This window comes from Aulonocara sp. 'chitande type north' Nkhata Bay, linkage group LG15 (genome assembly GCF_057382095.1).
Source record: "Aulonocara sp. 'chitande type north' Nkhata Bay isolate Kocher_YH1m ecotype deep benthic linkage group LG15, A_spYH_male_GT1.1, whole genome shotgun sequence".
Classification (NCBI taxonomy): Eukaryota; Metazoa; Chordata; class Actinopteri; order Cichliformes; family Cichlidae; genus Aulonocara; species Aulonocara sp. 'chitande type north' Nkhata Bay.
In genome coordinates this window covers 11,623,247-11,646,079 of record NC_141358.1, presented here as the reverse complement: position 1 = coordinate 11,646,079, position 22,833 = coordinate 11,623,247, and the positions used below count along the sequence as shown (strand labels likewise).

General features: G+C 41.4%; 2 protein-coding genes across 4 annotated transcripts in view; both read left to right on the top strand.

The window, feature by feature from the left end:
- sash1a (SAM and SH3 domain containing 1a) overlaps window positions 1–22,833 on the top strand; it is a 166,679-nt gene that overhangs the window by 36,801 nt on the left and 107,045 nt on the right. The gene's annotated exons all lie outside the window — the stretch shown is intronic.
- LOC147312602 (uncharacterized) lies at window positions 5,688–6,545 on the top strand. Its single transcript, XM_086264361.1, has one exon. The coding sequence runs from the start codon at window positions 5,688–5,690 to the stop codon at window positions 6,543–6,545; it is 858 nt and encodes a 285-aa protein (XP_086120487.1).

Sequence of the window (22,833 nt, the reverse complement as noted above, 5' to 3'; positions counted from 1 at the left end):
GTTTAATGCTGTTGCTTTACAGCCTTTCAGCTCGACAGGCTAATGGCATGTCCCGGCTTAACCTTGATCTTTAGGGTGCCTGCATGCTGAATCATTGCGTGCAACAAAGGATATTTTTAGGCAGACTAGGACAACCAGATTCAAATCAGTTGTTACCAATCAGAGTGTGTGTTCTCCTACTCTAACATAATTATGATCAAACGCATCCGCGACCACCCATCGCACAGTTCCTGATACGGGATTAAATTTAGCACAGACCTTAGGGTGGAAACATCTCTGTGAGCCCTGCTGAGACCCACAAAAACAATATTGCTGATCCTCCAGACCTCCCACTCCCACACAATGCACCACTAAGCTGCAGAAAGTGTTGGGTATAACTGCAGCACTTTTTGCTGTGGGATAGATTAGTGCATGCACAATTAAAATGGGCCATTCCACCAGCCACTGCCAGTAAGGTATTTTTATTGTTGGGAGTATCCCATTGGATTAGCCCCATGTTACGTCCTGCCTGCTGCATTTTTTTTTCCCCACAAAAAAGAAAGGGGGGGAAGAGGGGGGCAGAAGTTAGTAGGGAATAAATGTCACCCTTTAATAGTACAGCATTTACTTGGCTAATCATAGAAGAAGGAAAAAAAGAGCAGTTTTAGGGATTTCGTATCAAGAATAGACAGTTTTGTGTATACTCCACACCTGTGCACGTCTGCAACCATCTGTGTGTTAATTTGGGTTTTGGGGAGGAGTCAATATGGCTAATCCCTGTAAAAGCCACATTTTTGCCTCCTCTGTTTTCAGAGTGCCCTAACCTGTGGCTTATCATCACCTCAGAAGCTTAAAGCTCTCAGAGCTCCGTCAAGGGTTGTCAAAAGATAGCTGGAGGGAGCGCAGGCCCGAATCAAGTTGCTGCACAAATCATCTGTTGCTGGAGGGCTGCGGCTGTCAGTGGCACCCTGTCAGATGGCTGGAGCGAGGGAATGAGAAAGTGTAACACTGCTAGAAGAGTTGAGGTCGGCAGCTGCCCTTTCCTTAATATGATCATTTGAATTCAAAGCTGTCACTGATCTGATTGCTGGCATGCTTCGAATTTATATTCCATGACCGCTAGGCTTTACGAGGAGTTGTGAATGGAACACAGAGGTGGCATACATACACACTCATTTCCTGGCTTAGTCGCCCATGTGTAGCTTGCTGGTTTGCATTGATTTATTGTCTTTTTAGTTCAGACTTGACAACTTAGTGCTGAAAATTAAAATGCAGAAAAGAGTTTGTTACAGCAATGCTTCACACTATGACGTCGTTTTCTGGTAGCAGAGTAAAAATAGGGCAGGAACTTAGGATAAATCAGTGGTTGCAATACATTTTTTTTTCACGTTTGATGACAGGATAGTGAGTAGATGCCCCGACCAACTGGTAGTCCAATGATTTAGGGTGTTTCACACCTTCAATAACAAGGTATGGGTCACCTGGTGGGAGGCAACCTCTCACCAAACAATTGCAGTCTGCCTTGGACTGACTAAACCCTGTGAATGTTTGCACATAATTTCCAGCATGCTGCATTCAGTCATTCAGGCAACTGACTGTGAGTCATCACAGACATGATTACCATCTTTTTCCTTTTTTTCCCTTTAAAGTAACCATCATGATTGGAAGTTTATTGCACGAGGTTCATTGCAGGTTTGGCAGTGCTGCAGTTGCCCACCATTGTCTTTGTGTGACTGCAGCATTAAGTGCATTAATGCATCAATTAATTCAGCAACAGTTATAAAATATAACTGTGGTACTTGCATCATTAAAATGTGATTGGTCTATGAGATTGGTGGCATGTCCTTGAAAAGCCCCATGCGCTATAATAAAATAAAGACAAACATTCATCTGGTGTTTGTGTCTGCATAGTTCCCTACCTGTGCAAGTGAAGCATTATGGGAAATCCACAAGCTGCATGCTTGTGAACAGTCCTCACCAAGCACTAGCACCTAGCCTGTGTGCTAAATGCAAAGGTCAAATTTTAACTATGTACAAGGTTAGCTTGAACCGGAAAGGGAATCACTGTGAAAAGTTTGGTTTTAGTCCATCATAAAAAAAACATTCTTGCTACCGGATATCCTCTATCATTTTCTGTAGCTGTAGAAAAATGAAAGACCAATAGCAGCCCGAACATGGACAAAAGTAGTCTACATTAGCAGCGGTTTCAAGTGGTCTCTACAACATGCATGCATCTGCAAAGTTTGGTGTGGCACCAAGATATTACCACTGATATATGATGCAGGATCTGGTTCTTATTGGGTCCTCTTTCACACCAAGAAGGCTTTCTGCACCTCCTAAAGGGTTATCTTTCATGGCATCATGTTCAGAACTGTTCACTCTCAGTATTTGTTAAACAGACAGGAAAGCGGTGTCAAGCCTGAAGCCTCACTGACCACATATGTGTTTGTGTGTCTGACTGCAGTCCTTTCCAATCGAAGCATCTTTCATACCTCCCTTCTCTAAACCAAAGAGCATATTTGGGTGAATTTATGTGTTGGTGTAAGATGAGATACAAATCCCATTACATTCCTAATCAGAGAAGGATGCTGAGTTGGCAAAATTCAGACAACTGTGAGCAGAAGTGTGTTGATGCTTCTAACCCTGAGATGTCTGGAATCCACAGACTTCCTCCCCTGCTTCTACAGATTTATCAAAGTCCTCCTGTGTAATTTCTATACTAAATTACAGAACAGAAACTAATATCACAAAGCATGAAGATCAGCACTTTTTCTTTGGCCTGTATGCCATTCCTTTTTTGACGAAGTGTCTTGATGTGATTTCTCATCCAGTCTAGTGTCAGAGTATAGTAAAATGAAGCCATCTCAGTTATTATTTAAATGAATAAAATATAACAGCACAGCAAAGTCAGTATTCTAGTTTTTCATAAATGAAAAATACATTACAAACCCCCACACTGAATACAATAACTCTATCAAGAGGGAAATTAGTGTCACAGTGTACTGATTATTCTTTTATTTTGGTTCTTTTTGGCTAGAAAACTGAGGGATTGCTAGTTATCGCCATGTCTATATTTTGCAGCTCCATATAATGAACATAGCCATAAGCAGAGTTAAATCTGTGAAGTGTTGAGATCCAGTGTGGAATGTACAGAGTCAGTCAGAGGGGCCTATTGGTCTGGAAGGCTGCTGACAGACAGATTGATGTAGTGCTCACTCCTTTGAGAGATGATGAATGACTTTCTGTGGTGCTTAGAGTTGCCAACTCCCCTCCAGCGGGAGAAATGTTGGCCCTAGAGACTGGAATATAGATTCTGGTGGCAAAAGCGGAAGAGTGGTGGTGCCAAACAAGCTGACGTTCAAGATGGTTTAGGTTGCGCATGGAGCACGATGAGGTTTATAACCCTCACTTTAATTTAACCCTGGAAAATCCTCTGATGGAATTAAAGGCAGTTCCCTTTTTTAATGTGTGTTTGTGCATACTGTGTCTCAACAATCTGAGGTCACTGAAAACATTTTCATCTTTTTGTTTAGAGAAACTGCCAAATTATTGCAGGAGGCAGCTGAAATTAAGGTCAAGCACTAAATAAATAAAATAATTTCAAACTAAATGTATTAACACACAGATCCACAAGGTTATAATTTTCATGACTGCCATTAGCTGTCTAAACATTATTATTGTTGAAGTAATGTAATTTTTGAAATACTCAATCACTTGATTCACCTTTCCCGTCCATTCTGATGCTCAGCTTGAACTTCAGTAGGCTGTCTGGACCATGTCTATAAGCCTAACTACATGGAGTTGCTACATTGTGATTGGCTGACTAGATACTCACATTAACAAGAAGCTTAACACGTGTAGCTACTAAAATGCAATGTATTTGCCTTCATCACAGTGCTTTCATTCATGTGATAGATTACAAACTCAGACTGAAGTCTTCTGGGTTCACGTGTAGGTGAAAGTTGTCTGGATGTGCGTTTCTCTGGGTGGCAAACGAATGTTTGTATTTAAAATTCAAAGAAAAACAAGGGGGAAAAAATAACACGCAGTAGTTTTACTTATCAGCTGCTGACAGCATGCCTTGTCTCTACTTGTCAGCGGTCCCACTCAGTCACGACGGTGCTAATTCAACCCTGCTGCATTTCCTATATATTTTGATAACTGCAGTTATCCATGGAGTGCTTTTATTATGCAAACATCGCACACAAGCAGCTGGAGAGCAGATTTTAATTCAGAGGGCCTCGTCTCAGCCAAATGCCGAGGAACCCTGTGATGTTAGGCTGATTAACAGCGTACATTGGCGTGTTCTTGCTGTTGGCTTTGTAGGTCAGGCAAATTAAATCTGAGCTTTTTCACTTAGATATTGTAGTGCCTGCACACAGTTTTAACAGCAGGTCGCATGTCACCAGTAAAGTGCCTGTCAAGAAACCCTGACAGGACTTCGTTATGCGAATATGGCTGTTTCATACTGTTATAAATGACAATATAGGGAATTACTGTCAGCTTGGCTTTTTAGAGTCCACTCTGCTCTTGCTAGAAGATAAAGCACCTTTATTGAAATTTCAAATAGCTGTCATGCTAATTTGTGCATTTTGCTTGTGGCAATTTTTTTTTCTCAGAGAGAGTTTCTTGTACCGTCTGCAAACCTCTTTGGCCTCCTCTTTAGTTGGCATTGCTTAAGGCCTGTCTCTGCCTGCTGTAAAACCAGCGCATTAGGCCCTCTGTCATCGAGGAGATGGATGGACAGTGGCTTCTCAGCTGGCGCGTAGATAGCATTGCAGTTTCACGGGCGACTCTTTCAACAGGGGAGACATGCCAGCAGCAGGGAGGATGGATGGAGAGGTTGGATGTTGGGGGAGAGTGTGGATTAATGAGGGGCGTCTGGTGACGGATGGGGCAACATCAGTAGATGGCTGTTTCAATTTCAGCCTCCCACTCTACTTCCTGCCTATATTATTCATCGGGCCGAAGTACAGAAACTCCTTCGCTGCTAAACTTAAAGCAGTTATTGCTTTTTTTCCCCCCCTTCCTTTTTTTCTTCTCAAGTCTTTTATTCCCATTTGGCCGATCAACTTTTCAACAGTAAAGCCATGCATTGTCATATATGTAAAATTTCCCTATAATTTTCATCTTGAAAGTGCTTGTTTTTTTTGTTGTTGTTTTTTTTCAATGTCAGTAGGAAGAAATTTAAGCAGACATAAGAGCCTCACACTCAAGTTAACAAGTCCCATGATGCTGGGTCATAAATTGTGTCCACCATTCCCTCCAGGTCCCCCTCCTTGCCCTCTCTCCTTATTCATCCTATCCAACCTCCCCAGTGGGACCATTATAATGAGTATGTTAGTATGTGTTTGTATTCTCTGAAGTTGGGGGGGCTTTTAGAGGAGAAGCCATGAGCAGCAGAACGGGGGGGGAGAGGAAAAGGCTTTAGATGAAAGATGAGAGGAGGAACTGAGCTATGAGGAGAAAGGGAATCAGAGGAGAAGTGGGGGAGGGGGGAGGGACACAAGGACTACATTAACTATTTATGGGTATGCTCCGATGGCTAATGGGAATTACATCTGTTTTAATTATTGATGCCCTAACCGTCTGTCTTTAGAATCATCTCCTCTGGGGATTGAACTGCCTGACAGATTCTATTGTTGTTGTTTACGTATGATATGGAGGCATATGTAGATTGCGTTCCACTAATAATATTTAAGATTAATATGGCGGATGTAGCAGGTGGTGGTGCAGACGTAGCTCCGACTTTCAAACGGTCACGATTAAAACCAGAGATATATAAAACAACTGATGGAAGGGTAATTGTAGAGGATGAACTACTTAATTTCCTTGCTGTAAAAATCAAAACTTTAAGTCAGGATGAAATTGTGTTGTTGGCCACGAACACATTTGAATCCGAGGGGATTGAAGCCTCCAAGAAAGTTTTGTTTGAGCTCTGCCCCACTACCTCACAGCGGTGCGTTGGATATAAAGGACAGCATAAAGACGCCAACAATATTAAACTCTGTCTTAAAGTGCTGAATGAGTGTGGGGAGAATATCCCAAGATTTGTCTCTCATCACCTGGACGATTTGCCGCCTGTTACATACTCCAGCATGGATGTGTGTTGTCTACTACGGCGAATGGACCAGCTGTGTGCTGAGGTGGGTGCTTTAAAACATGTAGTTAAACTACAGGCGGATGTCTGCGAGCAAGTTATGACCAATGCTGTGGAGGTCGACCAACGTGTGACTGTTCTTGAGTGTCAGCCTGAGGTACCGGCTGAGCCTGTTATGCTGAATGCTCAGGGGTCGGGGACCGCTTCCCACTTTCCCCTGGGGAAACACGCAGAGGAGCGGTGGGGGAATCGAAGTAAAGGCGGCCCGCGCGGAAGGCAGGGAGCCGGAGCTTTGGCTGCTTCAAGGACTGGGACAACAAGCACAGTGTCAGCGTTTTGTCCGGAGATGTTGCTATGTGGTCAAGATCGGGCTCCGACGACAGCTCGAGGCCGTAATATGGAAACTACAGCAACAACGGAGGATCCCGTTGAGACAGTGCTTTCTACATGCTCTCCACAATGCTAAAACGCTAAAAATTCATCTGTCCTCATGTGTTTCATTGATGCCTCTAAGGCTTTTGATCGAGTGAACCACAGAAAACTTTTTGATAAATTGAAGACACGGGGAGTTCCTCAATACATCGTGAGGATTCTCTCTTACTGGTACGCTCATCAGAACATGCAGGTTAAATGGGGAAGCAGTATTTCTGCCCCCTTTGGTGTCAGCAATGGTGTCAGACAGGGTGGGATTTTGTCTCCAATTTTATTTAATTTATATGTCGATGATTTGTCCATACAGCTGAGAGCCTGTAACACTGGGTGTATATTAGGTAAAACACTGATAAATCATCTCATGTATGCAGATGACCTGGTTGTTTTTAGTCCAAGCAGTGCTGGGTTACAGGATCTTCTTAATGTCTGTACTGAATATGGTGTGCAATATGACATTGAGTACAATGCTGCTAAAAGTGCTGTTTTGATATGTAGAACCAAGCAGGATAAACAGCTAAATTTCCCTTTGTTTAAACTGGCACAAAAAACTCTTGAAGTTCATAAAAAGGTGAAATACCTCGGTCACTTTATTACTGAGCAAATGAATGATGATGATGACATATACAGACAACGATGTAAGCTCTATGTGCAGGCAAATACTATTGCACGCAAATTCAGCTTTTGTTCACTTCCAGTTAAAGTGGCTTTGTTTAAAGCGTATTGCACACCGCTATATACTGCCCCCTTGTGGTCATCCTACAAACAATGTAGCATGCAGAAGCTGCATGTTGCATATAATGATGCGATGAGAATCCTTTGCAGGATACCTAGAAGTGGTAGTGCCAGTCAGATGTTTGTAGCTGTGGGTGTCTGGACTTTTAAAGCACTTTTAAGAAAGTTAATGTTCAGTTTTAGAGAACGACTGGATGGTTCGAGTAACAGTATAATTTTAGCACTTACAGATCCGACAGTGAGTGGTTCCCGTTACTCATCCAGTCTCAGAAAGCACTGGTTAAAGTGTTTGTGTATTTATTGATTTATTTTAAGTAATTGTGTTTTATGTATATTATGGTTTTATATTTTTACAAATGCTTTATATACTTATTTATATACATATATATATTTAATGGTATACCTTGTGTTGTGTGTGTGTGTGTGGGGGGGAGTTGTGTGTGTGTGTGTGTGTTTCTTGTCTTGTTTTTATGGACATGTAGTCTGCCAATAAAGATTGAATTGAATTGAATTGAATTTGGTTGCGAGTAATGGTCCCTAAATTAATTTTTTTTTCTGTTCCTTCCTTTCATTTTAACAACTTAATTCAATTATGGTTTTGCGTGGGGACTTGAAATAAGACATAGAAACTCAATCGCCTTTTCTACAATTGATGCCTTTTTGTGTGTCCTGCCTGAGGCTTGTGTAGGAAGCAAACTCATAATGATAATCTAATCGTGGTTTTCACAGGCAAAGTATGAGCATTGGCAGGTATTATAAGCTGGAAATAGCGCAATGTCTAGAAGGACAGGTCTTTGGAAATCGAACCGGTCCACCTGCATGTCTACGTTAAAGGCCTTCTTTTTAAGGAATCTCTTATCTTTCAAGGGGAACAGATTTAATGTTTGCTCAAACTTGGCCACCTTGAGTTTCTGCGTTTTTCTCTTGCCAGTTATCTCTCGAGTTTTGCTCTGCTTAGATTGGTTGCCAACTGGCCCTTAGTCAGCTCTGCTGTGAGAAGGTATTGGTGTAGCAGATGGCACTGGTAAAGCCTGAGGTGTCTTCAGAAAACAGAGGTCCTGGCTTTGCTGCAAGTTAGACGAAGATTATTTTCACTCAAGATGAACCGTTTGGGTTTGCGTATGTGTATTTGCTTCGTATTTCTGTGTTAGGGGTCTCACTCCTGCTACAAACACTACTCCATAATGTCACTGTATTTATAGAGAAGTGAACTTTCTCTGTGCTCGTCTAAGAACTGCTACTGAAAGACACAGAGTAGTCTCAAGCAGTTATCAGCACCTGCCTCATGCTAGCCATTGTTAACATCACCACCGCACCAAGTATTAATTACTTCTCACTGCTAGGCTTGTCTGACTTGGACAATATCGTAAGAGACCCAAAATACACCAAATTTTATATAAAACTTTATTGTTCCAGGGTGTCCTGAGCTGTCCAGTCATGTCCATGTTCAGATGTGATGATGCATGGTAGCACTTTCTTATTGCCAAAGATGCTGAATTACAGTCTGGCCTTTTGTGGATGACTCCGCTGATTAATGGGCCCTATTAAAACCCGTCTGCTCGACGTGCTTGGTGGGGGGAGGCGGCAGAGACGAGTATCGGGGATGGGAAAGGGCCCATCCTCCCTCTAATGGATGGTCTCAGAAATGGTCCTTACCACATGTGTCATACAGCATCAGAAGATGTATTGATGTGCTAAAGCGGAGGGCTGCTAGAACTGTTACAGCTGGTTGCATCAAGCAAGAAAGCATATCAAACACAAAAAAGGCTCGAATGCAGAAATTCCTTTGCTCTTAAGTGCAAAAAGGATAATGGCAGACACAGAGTGACAGTTGTTCAACTCAGCAAGTCAATATAGTGAAATATGCTAATCAACCAACTGACAATTACTAATAGGGTGACGAGAGGATCTAAATAAATCGTAGTGGTCCAGTACCTCGCGCTGAGGTGTTATCTTACTAACGGTGCAGTATCATCCTCATTAGAGCGTGTCCCATGGTTAATTATTGATCAGCTATGCAGAGATAAGTCACTCACCGAAGGCCACATGCTGGGTTTTGAGGCTCAACACTTCTCCCTGCTGGGCAGCGATGCACACGCGTGCGTGCACACATGCGTTTAAAAACTGTTAATCACGGTTTACTCTCACACCCATCTGTCTCAGTCCCAGTGTTAATGTACGTTTAATATGTTTACTAAGCACCCCTCACTTTTTAGTTTAATAGAATGCTGAACTCTGGAGACCATGTGGCTTATTAATGCACTAACGGCAATTAGGGTCAGACATGTTTGAAGAAGAAAAATGGCATGAAGCTTTTCTTAATTAAATGACAATTTTTTTTTTTTTTGCCAACTTTGCTTTAATATGAAATGTGTAAAACAAAACATCCAGCTCTCCCTCTATTGTTCAACTTGTGTTCCCATTAAATATATATCAGCTGTGTCTTGTTTTTAGCCCCTTGCCTGTGTTAGCGGATCATTACTGTGGTTGCCTTTTGTCCTGGAATTGTTGGTGTCAATTCTTCCACATTTATGGATCTTGTTCTGCATCTTGTTGTCACGAAGACGGGGGGGAGTGGGGTTTTTCTAGGAAATCTTGGTCAACTGAAATCAACCAACTGTCACATTGGAAGAAAAATCTGCACATTATCTCTAAAACTAAATTGGCACAGCACTGAATGTAATCTCTCAAAACGAGTCATATTTATAGCTCGCCCCTGCCATAGTCACATGTTTCTAAAAATAAAATTCTATCAACTGGCAGCACAGGCACAAGGACTAAGGTGGTCAAAATGGACCACTTTTTTACTGGTAGTCTCCTCCTGGTGCCACGTGGATCAATCTTGGCTGGCTATTGATTGGCTATTCTTTCATCATTATAAAAGAAAAATGATTGAAAGTTCAGATGCTTCATCGCAGGATTTCTGCTAATGCTTAAAAGCATCAGATATCAGTGCTGATAGCTACCCTGCTGTCAGATATGTGCAAAAATATATCACTTGCAGTCTTGGACCTGCCTGTGATGGTGTGCAGAGATTTGATCAGTACAATAAGTACTAACAGTGCGTAATAGTAGGACAGGCAGATAGTAAGAAATGTAACATGATGAATCTAGCTATTCTCAAGGTAATTTACAATAGCTTTGTTCCATGCCATTTGTTTCCTAGTGTTTACATTGGATTTCCGTCACTCTATATTTGACAAATAGGCATTCATATCTTGCTGTATGGTATCACGATTGAAAGAGCAGACTCAAGGTTATAAAAGGGTCCTTGTCCTTTATGGTATAATAAAGGCAAAGCCATTTTATTAGCAAATAATAAATGGGAGTAGTCTCATCCTTAGCTTGAGTGCACCTTGTCCTATGCTAAGGAACATGTTTTGTATTGGCTTTTACAGTTTTAGTTATTAAGTAACAAGTGTAAATATCAATAAGCTACCACATGCAGTATATTGTGACAATATGGTGTGTTTTTTGTTTTTTGTTTTCTCCCCTGGAGCAATCAAAAGGAGCATTTCCTTGGTATCATGTGACATAATTGAGTGCGTAGTCATTGATTTTCTTGTCTCTCCTCTCTTGCAGGTAAGTGGATGAGTTTTGCCGCGAGGGGTCCACGGGGCTGTGGGGTGGTAAGTGCAGAATCATTTTGAACACAGAGTCATTTCTCAGCTCAGGACACGAGCCCATTCCTCCCGGTATTCAGACACGCTGAATGAACAGCTGCTCACCTTAAAAGCCGTGCTTTTGCTTTAAGCTGTTCTCCGGATCACCCTCAGTTCGCAGCGTAACGCGAACAGACACACAATTGATTAGCTTTACCTCAAGAAACGTTGCTCTGCAGATAAGCAAAGGGCAACAAGAAAAACACACGGATCCTATAAATGTGGAAGTAGAGCATTGTGGACACATCTCTACAGGCGCGTGGCCCTGCAGCCACCACGCAGCACATACACATCAATGTTTTAAAGCTCCGATGCATTTTTGATCGATGACGGTGTGGAACTGTGGAAACAATTATTTGTTGCTTAATGCTGAGAAATGAGCAGCATTATTTGTCTTGTAGTTTAGTATATTTATTTCTTGTTCATTTCCTGGTTTCTTGAAAGTTTAGACCTCCAGTTGCCAGCACAACATTTAGAATCACTTTATTGTTAAATATTATAACTATTATTTCCCTGGCAGAATCTTCTTTCCTCAATTATCCAATAAAAGTAATCACCTCCAGGTTGTTTTGAGGTTGTAATCTGCAGCATATTAAATGTTTTCTAATGAAGGTCAGGATAATAACTGCAGTGGATGTGATATGGTTTTGCACACTGTGAATGCAGCTAATTCAGTAGCACAGCATCGGGATTTCAGTTTGAGCGCAGGGGGAGTATCGTTTCATTTTAGTAATTGACCTTTTTTAATTGATTCCATCTCCCGTTGCACAGGTGTCGCAAATATCAAGACGTTCAGAAAAACAGTTAATCTTCACACGGCGCGATTTACATATTTTAATCATCTACATCGATTAAAAGAAGCCCATTTCTCATGATTTGAAAATGAACCGCTCCTTTTTAAAACATTTTTTATATACAATCTTAGGTTTAGGTTAAATTTTGGGTATCTGTCATATCTCAGCGTTTGAGTTACTCTTTTTTTTTTTTTTTTTTTTTTTGGGCTGCCAAAATTACTTCAAATAAATCAAAAATAGTCTGGCTGTTTAAATTGCAGAACCTTTGCACAGGTCCCTTAATGTTAACCTCAGATCTTTTCAAATATAATAATCTGTTACAACTTTCCAAAGCTTGAGCCGTAAATACTCGCACACAGCAACTCATTTTCTTCTGACATGTGCCTCTAGCAAACTATGATTGTTAATCACTTGTCAGTAATCTTATTTGGCATAAGAGCACATACTCTACTCCATCGTATCATTTTCAAAAAGGATTGCACGCTGTGTAAAATGTAAATAACAACAGAAAGCAATTATTTGCAAGTGATTTAAATCACATCTCATTAAAAATGGGACATAGACAACATGTTGAATGCTTTATGTGCTCATTTTGACTTTGATGGTAGCAGCACATAATCATCAGGACAGGATAATCAAAAGCCTTTTAAGACAAAAAGTGACAAGGGAGGGGATAACCACCCTGTTAAGAGTGGATCGACAGATGGTTCAACAAATTAAGAATAAGAGTTCTGAGGATAAAACTGCAACACATTTGTGGATTTCATCACCCTCATCATATACAGACTCCATTTAGTACTAGTAATCACTCCATGTAGACAGCCATTGTCAGTTAACACAGTTCATTGCAGCAACAACTGCAAGGCAAAACTCTATCCTGCCCCAAAACATCCAGATCTGTGCAACCTTTTCCTGCCGTTTTCTACCTTTTTAATTCTTTCCCACTTAAAGAAGACCTCTGATAACCCTCCCCTCTACCCTTAATCACGAGCTTTGACACATATATAAAAGATGTGGTTTGGCCATTAGAATATATTCTGGAGTTTTCCTAAGGTAGCTTCATAGGCAACCTCTCTAACTTCTGAAAAACAACCAATCATTTTGATTTAGAAGCAGGCCTAAAGTATGACAGAGCTTCAAGGATTACTTCTAGTCGACTTTCAAGGGGTAACGAGTTAAGATGTCTTGAGGTAAACTGGAGAACTGTCCAAGATATCTTACGAATCAAAACTTCCATCCATCCATTCGCTACCGCTTACCCTTTTCAGGGTCGCGAGGGGCGCTGGAGCCAATCCCAGCTGTCATAGGGCGAGAGGCGGGGTACACCCTGGACAGGTCGCCAGTCTGTCGCAGGGCTAACACACAAGGACAGACAACCATTCGCACTCACATTCACTCGCACATTCACACCTAGTGGCAATTTGGATTATCCAATTAACCTATCCCCACAAACTGCATGTCTTTGGACGGTGGGAGGAAGCCGGAGTACCCGGAGGGAACCCACGCAGACACGGGGAGAACATGTAAACACCACGAATCAAAACTAAAAACTTAAAATTGTTTTATAAGAGATTTAGATGCATACTATATCTTCTTAGCTAAAAAAAAAAAAAGGGTCTATGTGTGCCTCAGCATTTTGTCAGTACAGTTCAAAACCCACCATCCCTGAGGACATGGGTACTTTTCACATTTGTTAAGGCCACATTGATGCTGAATGTGCTGAAATTAAATAAAATAAATCAAATGAGAACTTGGATCTCAAAATGTAGGGATCTCAAGGTGTTGACCAGTTGAAATGTGAGGTCAAGAAGAAAATCCTGAAATCTTTGCTTTTCAACCTACAGCATCTGGTCTCCCAGCTCCTCAGTGCTTACAAAGTGCTGTTAATAGAGGCAACGCAGTGGTAAACATGTTTCTGCCCCAACGTTTTTTGCAAACATACTCTGAGTGGATTAGAATTTGGTTAGTTAGGCGTCCAGAACAAAAACACACTACTGAGAGGCCATGTGTCCCAAATTAGCTCTTGCTGAGTCACTAAGTGATTTCAAATTTCAAATGAAATAACTCTGCTGCACTCAGTGTCAGGGGGAATGTATCGAGTTTCTCTGTAAAACCTCTCCGGTCACAGTCTTACCCCATTAGCAATCAATTAACTGTATATGGCATCTTTAAAGTTAAAAATGCTTTTTAGAAATAGGAACTGTTAATCTGTGTTTATGTTTCTTAACTCAAAGTCCTCACACGTTACTGCATTATGTCACACGATCCATTGTGGGGCCTTATTCGCCAGGAACGAAAGTGCTTCATGAATGAGAGTGTAGTCTGCGAAAACTGCGGTGAGAAAAACCTCATCAGGATTCAAAGAGCACACAAAGCCACATGTTTGACAATAAAGCCCCGGAATCTCTAAGCGTGGCAGTGAGGAATGCATGCCACAGTGAATGTATCGTGTTCAAATGGCTTGTAGCTGACATGACAGTTCACTAAGCCTCTTAAGCCAACCTTCCACCAGGACTGTGTTGTGATGACATTATCTATGGCAGGAAGCTGCACCAGTGTTCACTGCATTGTCCATTTTCAATCATACACCCCTCATCCAGTAGCAATGATCTTGTTTTGGCTTTTTAGTAAGGCGAGGCACTGAGATATTGGTTCTATAATATGCGTTCTTTCTATATATGTATATGTATATGTATATGTGTATATATATATATGTATATGTATATATATGTGTATATGTATATGTATATATATGTGTATATGTATATGTATGTATATGTATATATGTGTATATGTATATGTGTATATGTGTATATATATATATATATATATATATATATATATATATATATATATATATAAAAATAAATAAATAAATAAATAAAAAAACAACAACACCCAGCACGCCCCTGCGGGCGGTTTATCCTTCAAGCTCGGGTCCTCTACCAGAGGCCTGGGAGCTTGAGGGTCCTGCGCAGTATCTTAGCTGTTCCCAGGACTGCGCTCTTCTGGACAGAGATCTCCGATGTTATTCCCGGGATCTGCTGGAGCCACTCGCCTAGCTTGGGAGTCACCGCACCTAGTGCTCCGATTACCACGGGGACCACCGTTACCTTCACCCTCCACATCCTCTTGAGCTCTTCTCTGAGCCCTTGGTGTTTCTCCAGCTTCTCGTGTTCCTTCTTCCTGATATTGCTGTCATTCGGAACCGCTACATCGATCACTACGGCCGTCTTCTTCTGTTTGTCTACCACCACTATGTCCGGTTGGTTAGCCACCACCATTTTCTCCGTCTGTATCTGGAAGTCCCACAGGATCTTAGCTCGGTCATTCTCCACCACCCTTGGGGGCATCTCCCATTTTGACCTCGGGACTTCCAGGTTATACTCGGCACAGATGTTCCTGTACACTATGCCGGCCACTTGGTTATGGCGTTCCATGTATGCCTTGCCTGCTAGCATCTTGCACCCTGCTGTTATGTGCTGGATTGTCTCTGGGGCATCTTTACACAGCCTGCACCTGGGGTCTTGCCTGGTGTGATAGACCCCAGCCTCTATGGATCTTGTACTCAGAGCTTGTTCTTGTGCTGCCATGATTAGTGCCTCTGTGCTGTCTTTCAGTCCAGCTTTGTCCAGCCACTGGTAGGATTTCTGGATATCAGCCACCTCCTCTATCTGCCGGTGGTACATACCGTGCAGGGGCCTGTCCTTCCATGATGGTTCCTCGTCTCCCCCCTCTTTCTTGGGTTTCTGCTGCCTGAGGTATTCACTGAGCACTCGGTCAGTTGGGGCCATCTTCCCAATGTATTCTTGGATGTTCCTTGTCTCATCCTGGACTGTGGTGCTGACACTCACCAGTCCCCGGCCCCCTTCCTTCCGCTTAGCGTACAGCCTCAGGGTGCTGGACTTGGGGTGAAACCCTCCATGCATGGTAAGGAGCTTTCTTGTCTTTATGTCAGTGGCTTCTATCTCCTCCTTTGGCCAGCCTATTACCCCAGCAGGGTACCTGATCACGGGCAGGGCGTACGTGTTGATGGCCCGGATCTTGTTCTTACCATTCAGCTGACTCCTCAGGACTTGCCTGACCCTCTGCAGGTACTTGGTGGTTGCAGCCTTTCTAGCGGCCTCTTCATGGTTCCCATTTGCCTGCGGGATCCCCAGGTACTTGTAACTGTCCTCTATGTCTGCAATGTTGCCTTCTGGTAGTTCAATCCCCTCAGTTCTGACTACCTTCCCTCTCTTTGATACCATCCGACTACACTTCTCCAGTCCGAACGACATTCCAATGTCATTGCTGTATAGCCTGGTAGTGTGGATCAGTGAATCGATGTCTCGTTCACTCTTGGCATACAGCTTGATGTCATCCATGTACAGGAGGTGGCTGACAACTGCTCCGTTCCGTAGTCGGTATCCGTAGCCAGTCTTGTTAATGATCTCACTGAGGGGGTTCAGGCCTATGCAGAACAGCAGTGGGGACAGAGCATCTCCTTGGTAGATCCCGCACTTGATGGTGACTTGTGCTATGGGCTTGGAGTTGGCCTCTAGTGTTGTACGCCACATCCCCATTGAGTTCCTGATGAAGGCTCTTAGGGTCCCATTGATCTTGTACAATTCTAGGCATTCCAGTATCCAGCTGTGGGGCATTGAGTCATAGGCCTTCTTGTAATCAATCCAGGCAGTGCACAGGTTGGTCAGTCTGGTCTTGCATTCGTGCACTGGCATTTGTACAAATTACAGCATGTTTAATGAGATAATGCTTGATTTACATATTAAAACATAGCATTTAAGGAAAAATGAAACATAATTATTTTAAAATAATAACTCGTTGAGGTGTTTTTCATGGTGATGTGTTTTTATTTTTTTAAATTGTGGAAAGAAAATTTCTTTGGTTTTTTTTCCTAAATTTTCTTTTCTCATACGCTAAGCCAGAAAGCTCACATCTACCAACTTTTGTAATTTTATTCCCGTGTATGTTCTGAGCCCGTTCTCATTCCGACCACGTAATATACAGACAATTTGTCCCTCATGAACGTGAAAGGTAACCCTCCGTGTTCCTATGATACACACTGGGTTGTGGATGGAATCCAATAGATTGACGCTCCCAGTGGTAATACACGTTCCAGCCGTGTATTACAGCCCTAAACCCAACCTTAATCCTAACCCCAACCATAACTTTATCTCTAACCCTAACCACCACCTTAATCGTGTTAGATAGTGTTTTCCAAAGCGATTAAAGTAAAATAAATTTAAATGTGTAGATTGATTCCAAACAGTTCTCATGGTTCCTCTTTTTTTTTTTTTTTTTTTTTTTCCCCGAACTAGTAATATTGGGGCGTGTTGGATGGCCTAAAGCGTAACATACAGAAGATTTGTCATCCTATGTGTTGATATTCTATCATACTTTTACACATAATAGACAACTAAATCCAAAAAAACATGAAAAAACAAGAAACATGACAAACTTGGTTATTTTTCTAGTTTCCAAAATCCCCACCCCCTCAGAATAATCCTGCCATAATGATACCAGAATTTTGAAGATGGCGTCTAATGTTCACATTTCTGCCCATATTTAGTCACATAATGCCTCATTTACATGTTTCTTTTTTCCCCCGTTGACCTGTAGTGTCTCCTTAAGGGTGTCATCTGTGATTCGAGGTTTGCAGTATTGCACATAAATTGTCAGTCTGCCCTTTAGTCTTTTGAGGTTTTGCATAATTGCAAAGGCACAGGTGCATCTTTGTGTTTTTATTTGCATGTGATGCACGGGCCCACATCTATTGGCCCATGTCAGGACTCCAGCCAATCATTTTAGTCCCAGGTAGCTTTCACTTAAACTGGGGAATGGGACTGGAAGACCAAAAAAACTACAGCACATTTGAAGTAGCTGTTTTGGGGTTTTTTGTTCAGTGTTTCCCAAACCATGGCTTTGGTATCCTTATCAAAGCTTTGCAGTGGCCGTGAGGCTAGATTAGTATTTCCTTTTCACGCACAAACCTGCTGCTAATAGATTCACTATCTGATTGGTAAAGCTGTCAAACGTGACTAATTAAGTCTTTGCCGTGCAGTCCATCATACCAGTCCGGTTAGTAACAAAGAACGAGGGCTACAATTCATGCACAAGCAACCATGTAATAAGGTTTGGGACTCTTGTCATTTAGCACTATAAAGGGGGGAAAAAAGAACGTGATTAACCACAGCGGACGAATATCTAAAGAAAACGAATATTTGATGTGACTTAAGTGAAACCAGCACAGCAGCCACAAAAGCATTTGCATATCTTACACCTGTCCAAACTGCCAAAACTGTCACGATCAAATGGGGTACAGTGGTGCTGGAATGTAAATATTAAAATAGGGAGGACGTAGAGGCCTTCTTTAGATGAAGAGGATGACAGAGAAAGAGGTATTTGTGCTGTGTTGAAAATCTTGCAGATAAGCATCTTTTGTTATGGTAATTAGATGACGCGGTGGATGACAGCCATTGGTTGTGGCAGTGAAGAGTGCTCTTCAGGAGCCAATGGCTTTTGTTATCGGTGGCTGGCAGCTGGAAAACCCATAAAGAAATGAAAGCCTACAAGAGGCACTGGGCCCTGAAACAGATTTTATGTGGGACTCATTTTGCCAACTAGAGTGAAAGAAGAGAGAGATGCGGTTGTCTGCAAAATGGCCTCAAGAGCACCACTAAATTTCCTGAGGAGAAATGGTAGTCATTATTAGTACCTCGTTCAGAGTGGGATCGTCTTTTTTTGAATGCTATTTCTGGCTTGATCCTAGATGTCTAAGGGTTTACTGCTACATTTAATATGTTTTATATTAACGTGCTGGACAAAGTAATGATGTTTTTGCTATATTTAATGCTTCTTTTCAGTTGGTGTAAACTGGTAAATCTCTGTGGGGCTTTAGTAGGTTTACAAGTCTGTGAATTCATTTCTCAGCTCTAAGTAGGTGTTGTGCTACTCCATTGCTCTTTGTATTTATTTATCTCCGTGCTGACTGCGTTCACATTCAAAGACTTTAGAGATAATTTTACTCGCAACACTTTTGACTTGGGAAAATGTGCTTGTATTATATGCACTGTGCATACTATATATGCTAGTGTTTTGTGCAGATGGATTAAAGCCTGAAAATGACTTTACAGCCTTGCTTTTAACATATACAGACTGAAAGCTACCATAGCCATATATTGACTGAGTACTAACATTAAAATGCTTCATTTTTTATTGTTGTCTGCAACTGTGTCATGGTCATTTTTATTTTATTTTTTAAATTTCCTCCTACTTTGTCCTCCACACTAAAGATAGGGGGTGTTTCTCTCCTGATTCACAGGACGCCGGCATTGCTAATAACTTCTGGAATCAACTACTATTTCTGGCAATCACAGATCCCAAGTCTGATCAATAGGACAGGCAGAGACAGAAGGCTGCCATCCAGCCCAGCCCTGATAGCTGCTATTAAGAGTCCCCTTAACCACTAATACCCGAGCCACATACCATCTCTGTGTGGTTTCTTCCTCCCATAATTCACTGACGGATGACTAATAGACCTGTGATTATGACCCAAAATAGAAGTTTGTTTATTTCTCCAGAGAAGTTCAAGGTTAGGTGGTTGTTTATAATAAGTTACAGGGCTTCACTATAAAACACTGTTTTCGAGCCTGTTGTTTGCGCACTCTCTTTGTCTAAAAGCATTGCCGCTTCCCACAGTGTCGAGAAATCTGACATACATCCCGAGGTCATTAGAGTTCAGTCGTGTCCAAGGGAAGCTTTGCTTACTGATACAGATTGCCAACTGCAAGTGCTTCCTAGTGAGATAAAGGAATCAATATCACAAAGTCTTACCACATTTAACAAAAAAGTAGCTTGTACTTGAGATCCTTACTGCTACGTCTGACTTTAATTTTTGTTACATAATCCATGTATGGCTCTGCTGGAAAGCCAGAAAGAAATCTAAGTGAAAAAGGGGAGGCAATCAGTGATTTTCATACACCGAGGTCAGCCAAGGTAAGTAGAGGGTGGTGTGGATTTTTATGTTTGCAGCAGAGGGAAAAATATATGCCGGGCAGGCTTGTATGTGTAGATGTGACCTTTTACTGGCTTGGATGCCCAACCCCTGTTTGCCAAGACAAACAGCATCTTCGTTATAAACTATAAATTGAGTTAAAGCAACACAGAGTGCACTGATTAAACGTCATTTTGAAGGAGAGACGAGAACAATTTTATTATTAAATGTAGGCTTATTTGTAGAATAGATTCAATTGTGCAATTTTTATTTTGGAATTCCATTCCATTCCACGCCCTTTATTGTGTTTGCATGTTATCTGTAAATCTGAAGCAGTGCAGGAATTTATTCTAATACCTAAATGAATACTATACATCTGATTACAAAGGGGATTTAGCTCAAATTTAGTAAAAGGACTTAGATTAAAGCTGAGTACCTAATCCCTCTCCAGCCCATAGCTGAGCCTTATTGATGGATCATTCTCTCTTGAGAGGTAGAGGGGATCGATAGGCAAATGGCATCATTGATCCTGCTGCTTTGAAGTCATGCCTGTCCCAGTCAGAGATCTCCATCTCTCAGATCCCCGCTGCCCCTCGCTGCCTTGTCTGGTTAATGGTTGTCATAAAACAGCCCGTTTTCAGAATATGTGGCTGTGCATAAGGTAGGGAGACATCAGTCAATGTGTTTCAAATTCATTTGATCGATTTGTATCAGTCCTGATTTAATTGTTCATCTGTCTCATTAAAATATCAAAAAGTTATTGATACAATGATAACTGTAGACTAGATGTCCAGAACTGTGTCCATGATTGCAGGATTAGGATATAAGATGAAGCTCAGTGATGAAGTATGAAGTCCTAAAATCCCTCATTTTCACCACATTAACATGTCCCAGATGTGCAAACAGCACTCTGGGTAAAGTCTCACCAGTGACGACATCATCGTGGTCCAGACAGACATAGGCATTCCTCCAATGAACAGGCAACCATACTATTATGTGGTTCTCTGCAGGACTTTGCTGTCTCTCTTAAAACTATTTGTAACACAGAGAGAATCAATTTACTCGAGGTGTGGAAATCCAATTTTTCCAGCAAAGGCTACAGATAGTGATCGTTTGTCTTAGAGAAATGCAACAAAGCAAGCCAAGACATTTTTTTTATTTATTTTATTTGTTTCACTAAAATCGATCCCTTCAGCTCTGTCTAAAAGTTTTTTTTCTTTTATAGAAAACCCTATCCCTCTGCCTGCCACAATGTGCTTGCATAAGCAGTTATCACAGCGCCCAATAATGTGAGTGTTCTCACTGGTGAGCAGAATGAAAGGCTTTGGGAAGTCTTGTCAAATCTCTGTATTTTACAACAATGGGTTACAATGGAGGGGACACGTTTGGATTGTAGAATTAACAAGAGACTATCTTGTGATGATGCCACTGAGTTCTCTGCCTGGATTCATGTTTAAAACTACAACCTCAATTCGTACAAATGGGGACAAAATGTAAAACAGAATGTCAATTTAAAAAATGATTGCAGTGATTTGTAAATCTCACAAACCCATATCAAATGTTTAAACTAAGATTTTATTCTTTAATTAAAAATATTAGCTGTCTTTGAATTTCATTGGGACAGAGGCAACAAAAGGCTGAAGAAGCAAGTGTTTGGGTTATTCGTAACAGGCTGGTATTGTAATCGGGTATAAAAAGAACATCTTAAAAAAGCTGAGTTTCTCAGAAGCAAGATTGGGCAGGTTGACCCATCTGCAAAAATAAAAGTTTCCAAATTACGGGACAATTTCTGAATGTTTTCTTAACCTTAAAAAAGTGTTTGGCTCTATCTACAGTACACGATCCTATCAAAAGATGCCAGGGTACTGGAGAAACTGGTACAAGATCAGTATTGGATGACCGTGATCTTTTGGCCCTTTAGACGACACTGCATTTAAAAACAAGCATGATTATGTCATGGGAATTTCGACACGGGAACACTTCTGAGCCCAAGTGTGTTAAAGTGGGAAATATTATCTTTTTTGGTGGGAAACATGAATGCCATATCTTCCAGCCTGAAAAGGAGCGGGCCCATCTAACTTATTAGCAGTTTCTAATTTCTACTTTATTTTTTTGTCTATTTTATGGTTGCAAAAGATTTTGTGAAATACAGACATGAGGGGTCAAAAAGTAACAGCAATACCAGCAATGATGTTACAGTCAGTCATACTCTTAGATTAAGAACATGCCTGTAAGTGTATATATTCTTGTTTATAGGCCATTTGATCAGATCCAAATGCCATAACGAGAACCAGGAAGATGTAGGTGTAATACTTGTATTCTGGGTGTTTTCAAAAGACCCGCGGCCATATGCTGTATGTTAGATGTCATGGCTATATCAAACATTTGGAGTGCTGTCATGTCTGTTTTCTTCCCCTGTACATGCTGACAGGGAGAGAAGCCAAAACAGCCCTGAGCTCAGCTCATTAAGATAGCTCCGTACTATTCCCTGTCAGCCTCACTCTGCCAAGGTATATGATGTTCATTTCCTCTGAGAAGGGAAGAGACAGCATAGAAGTTGAAGAAATGCTCTGTGGATTTCTGAAAAAGAAAGAGGAAATGGTAGACCTGACTGGAATAGATGAGTCAAAAGAAAATCACAGTTTTAGGTAATATTATATGCCGTGGCACCATTATTACCAGCTGCTGCAGCATGGCTGGTATTGTTTTCACCTTGTTTGTCTGTGTGTGTTATAGTGCAGTTGTTAAACTTTAATATAATTGTAAGCTTCAGCTTATATGTAAACAGTATTTAGTAGTACTTTCTACATACATTTGTTTGAATTTGGCCTGATGAGTTCTGCGACACACAAGTCAAGCCATAAAAGCAAGTGTTTAAGCCCCCACTTATCAAATTCTAATATACAGCAGACCTGCTATCAGTGCTCGGTATAGTTGTTAAAGAATGTATGTCCCCTGTTGCTTAGAATGGAGGCGCGCACATTAATTTTGTTTGTTTGTGCAGATACAGACATCTTTCTCTACAGCCTTCCACAGTACAAGCGTGTTTCATGCCCCCATTATTCTGCTTGTGGCAACTAACACCGGCAATCCCAGCCTGTAGGGAGTTGTTTGTTTGGAGGAGGCGGTCGATGGCAC

Excerpts from the sequence above, each read along its gene's own strand:
- LOC147312602 (XM_086264361.1), top strand. The coding sequence starts at position 5,688 with ATGGCGGATGTAGCAGGTGGTGGTGCAGACGTAGCTCCGACTTTCAAA.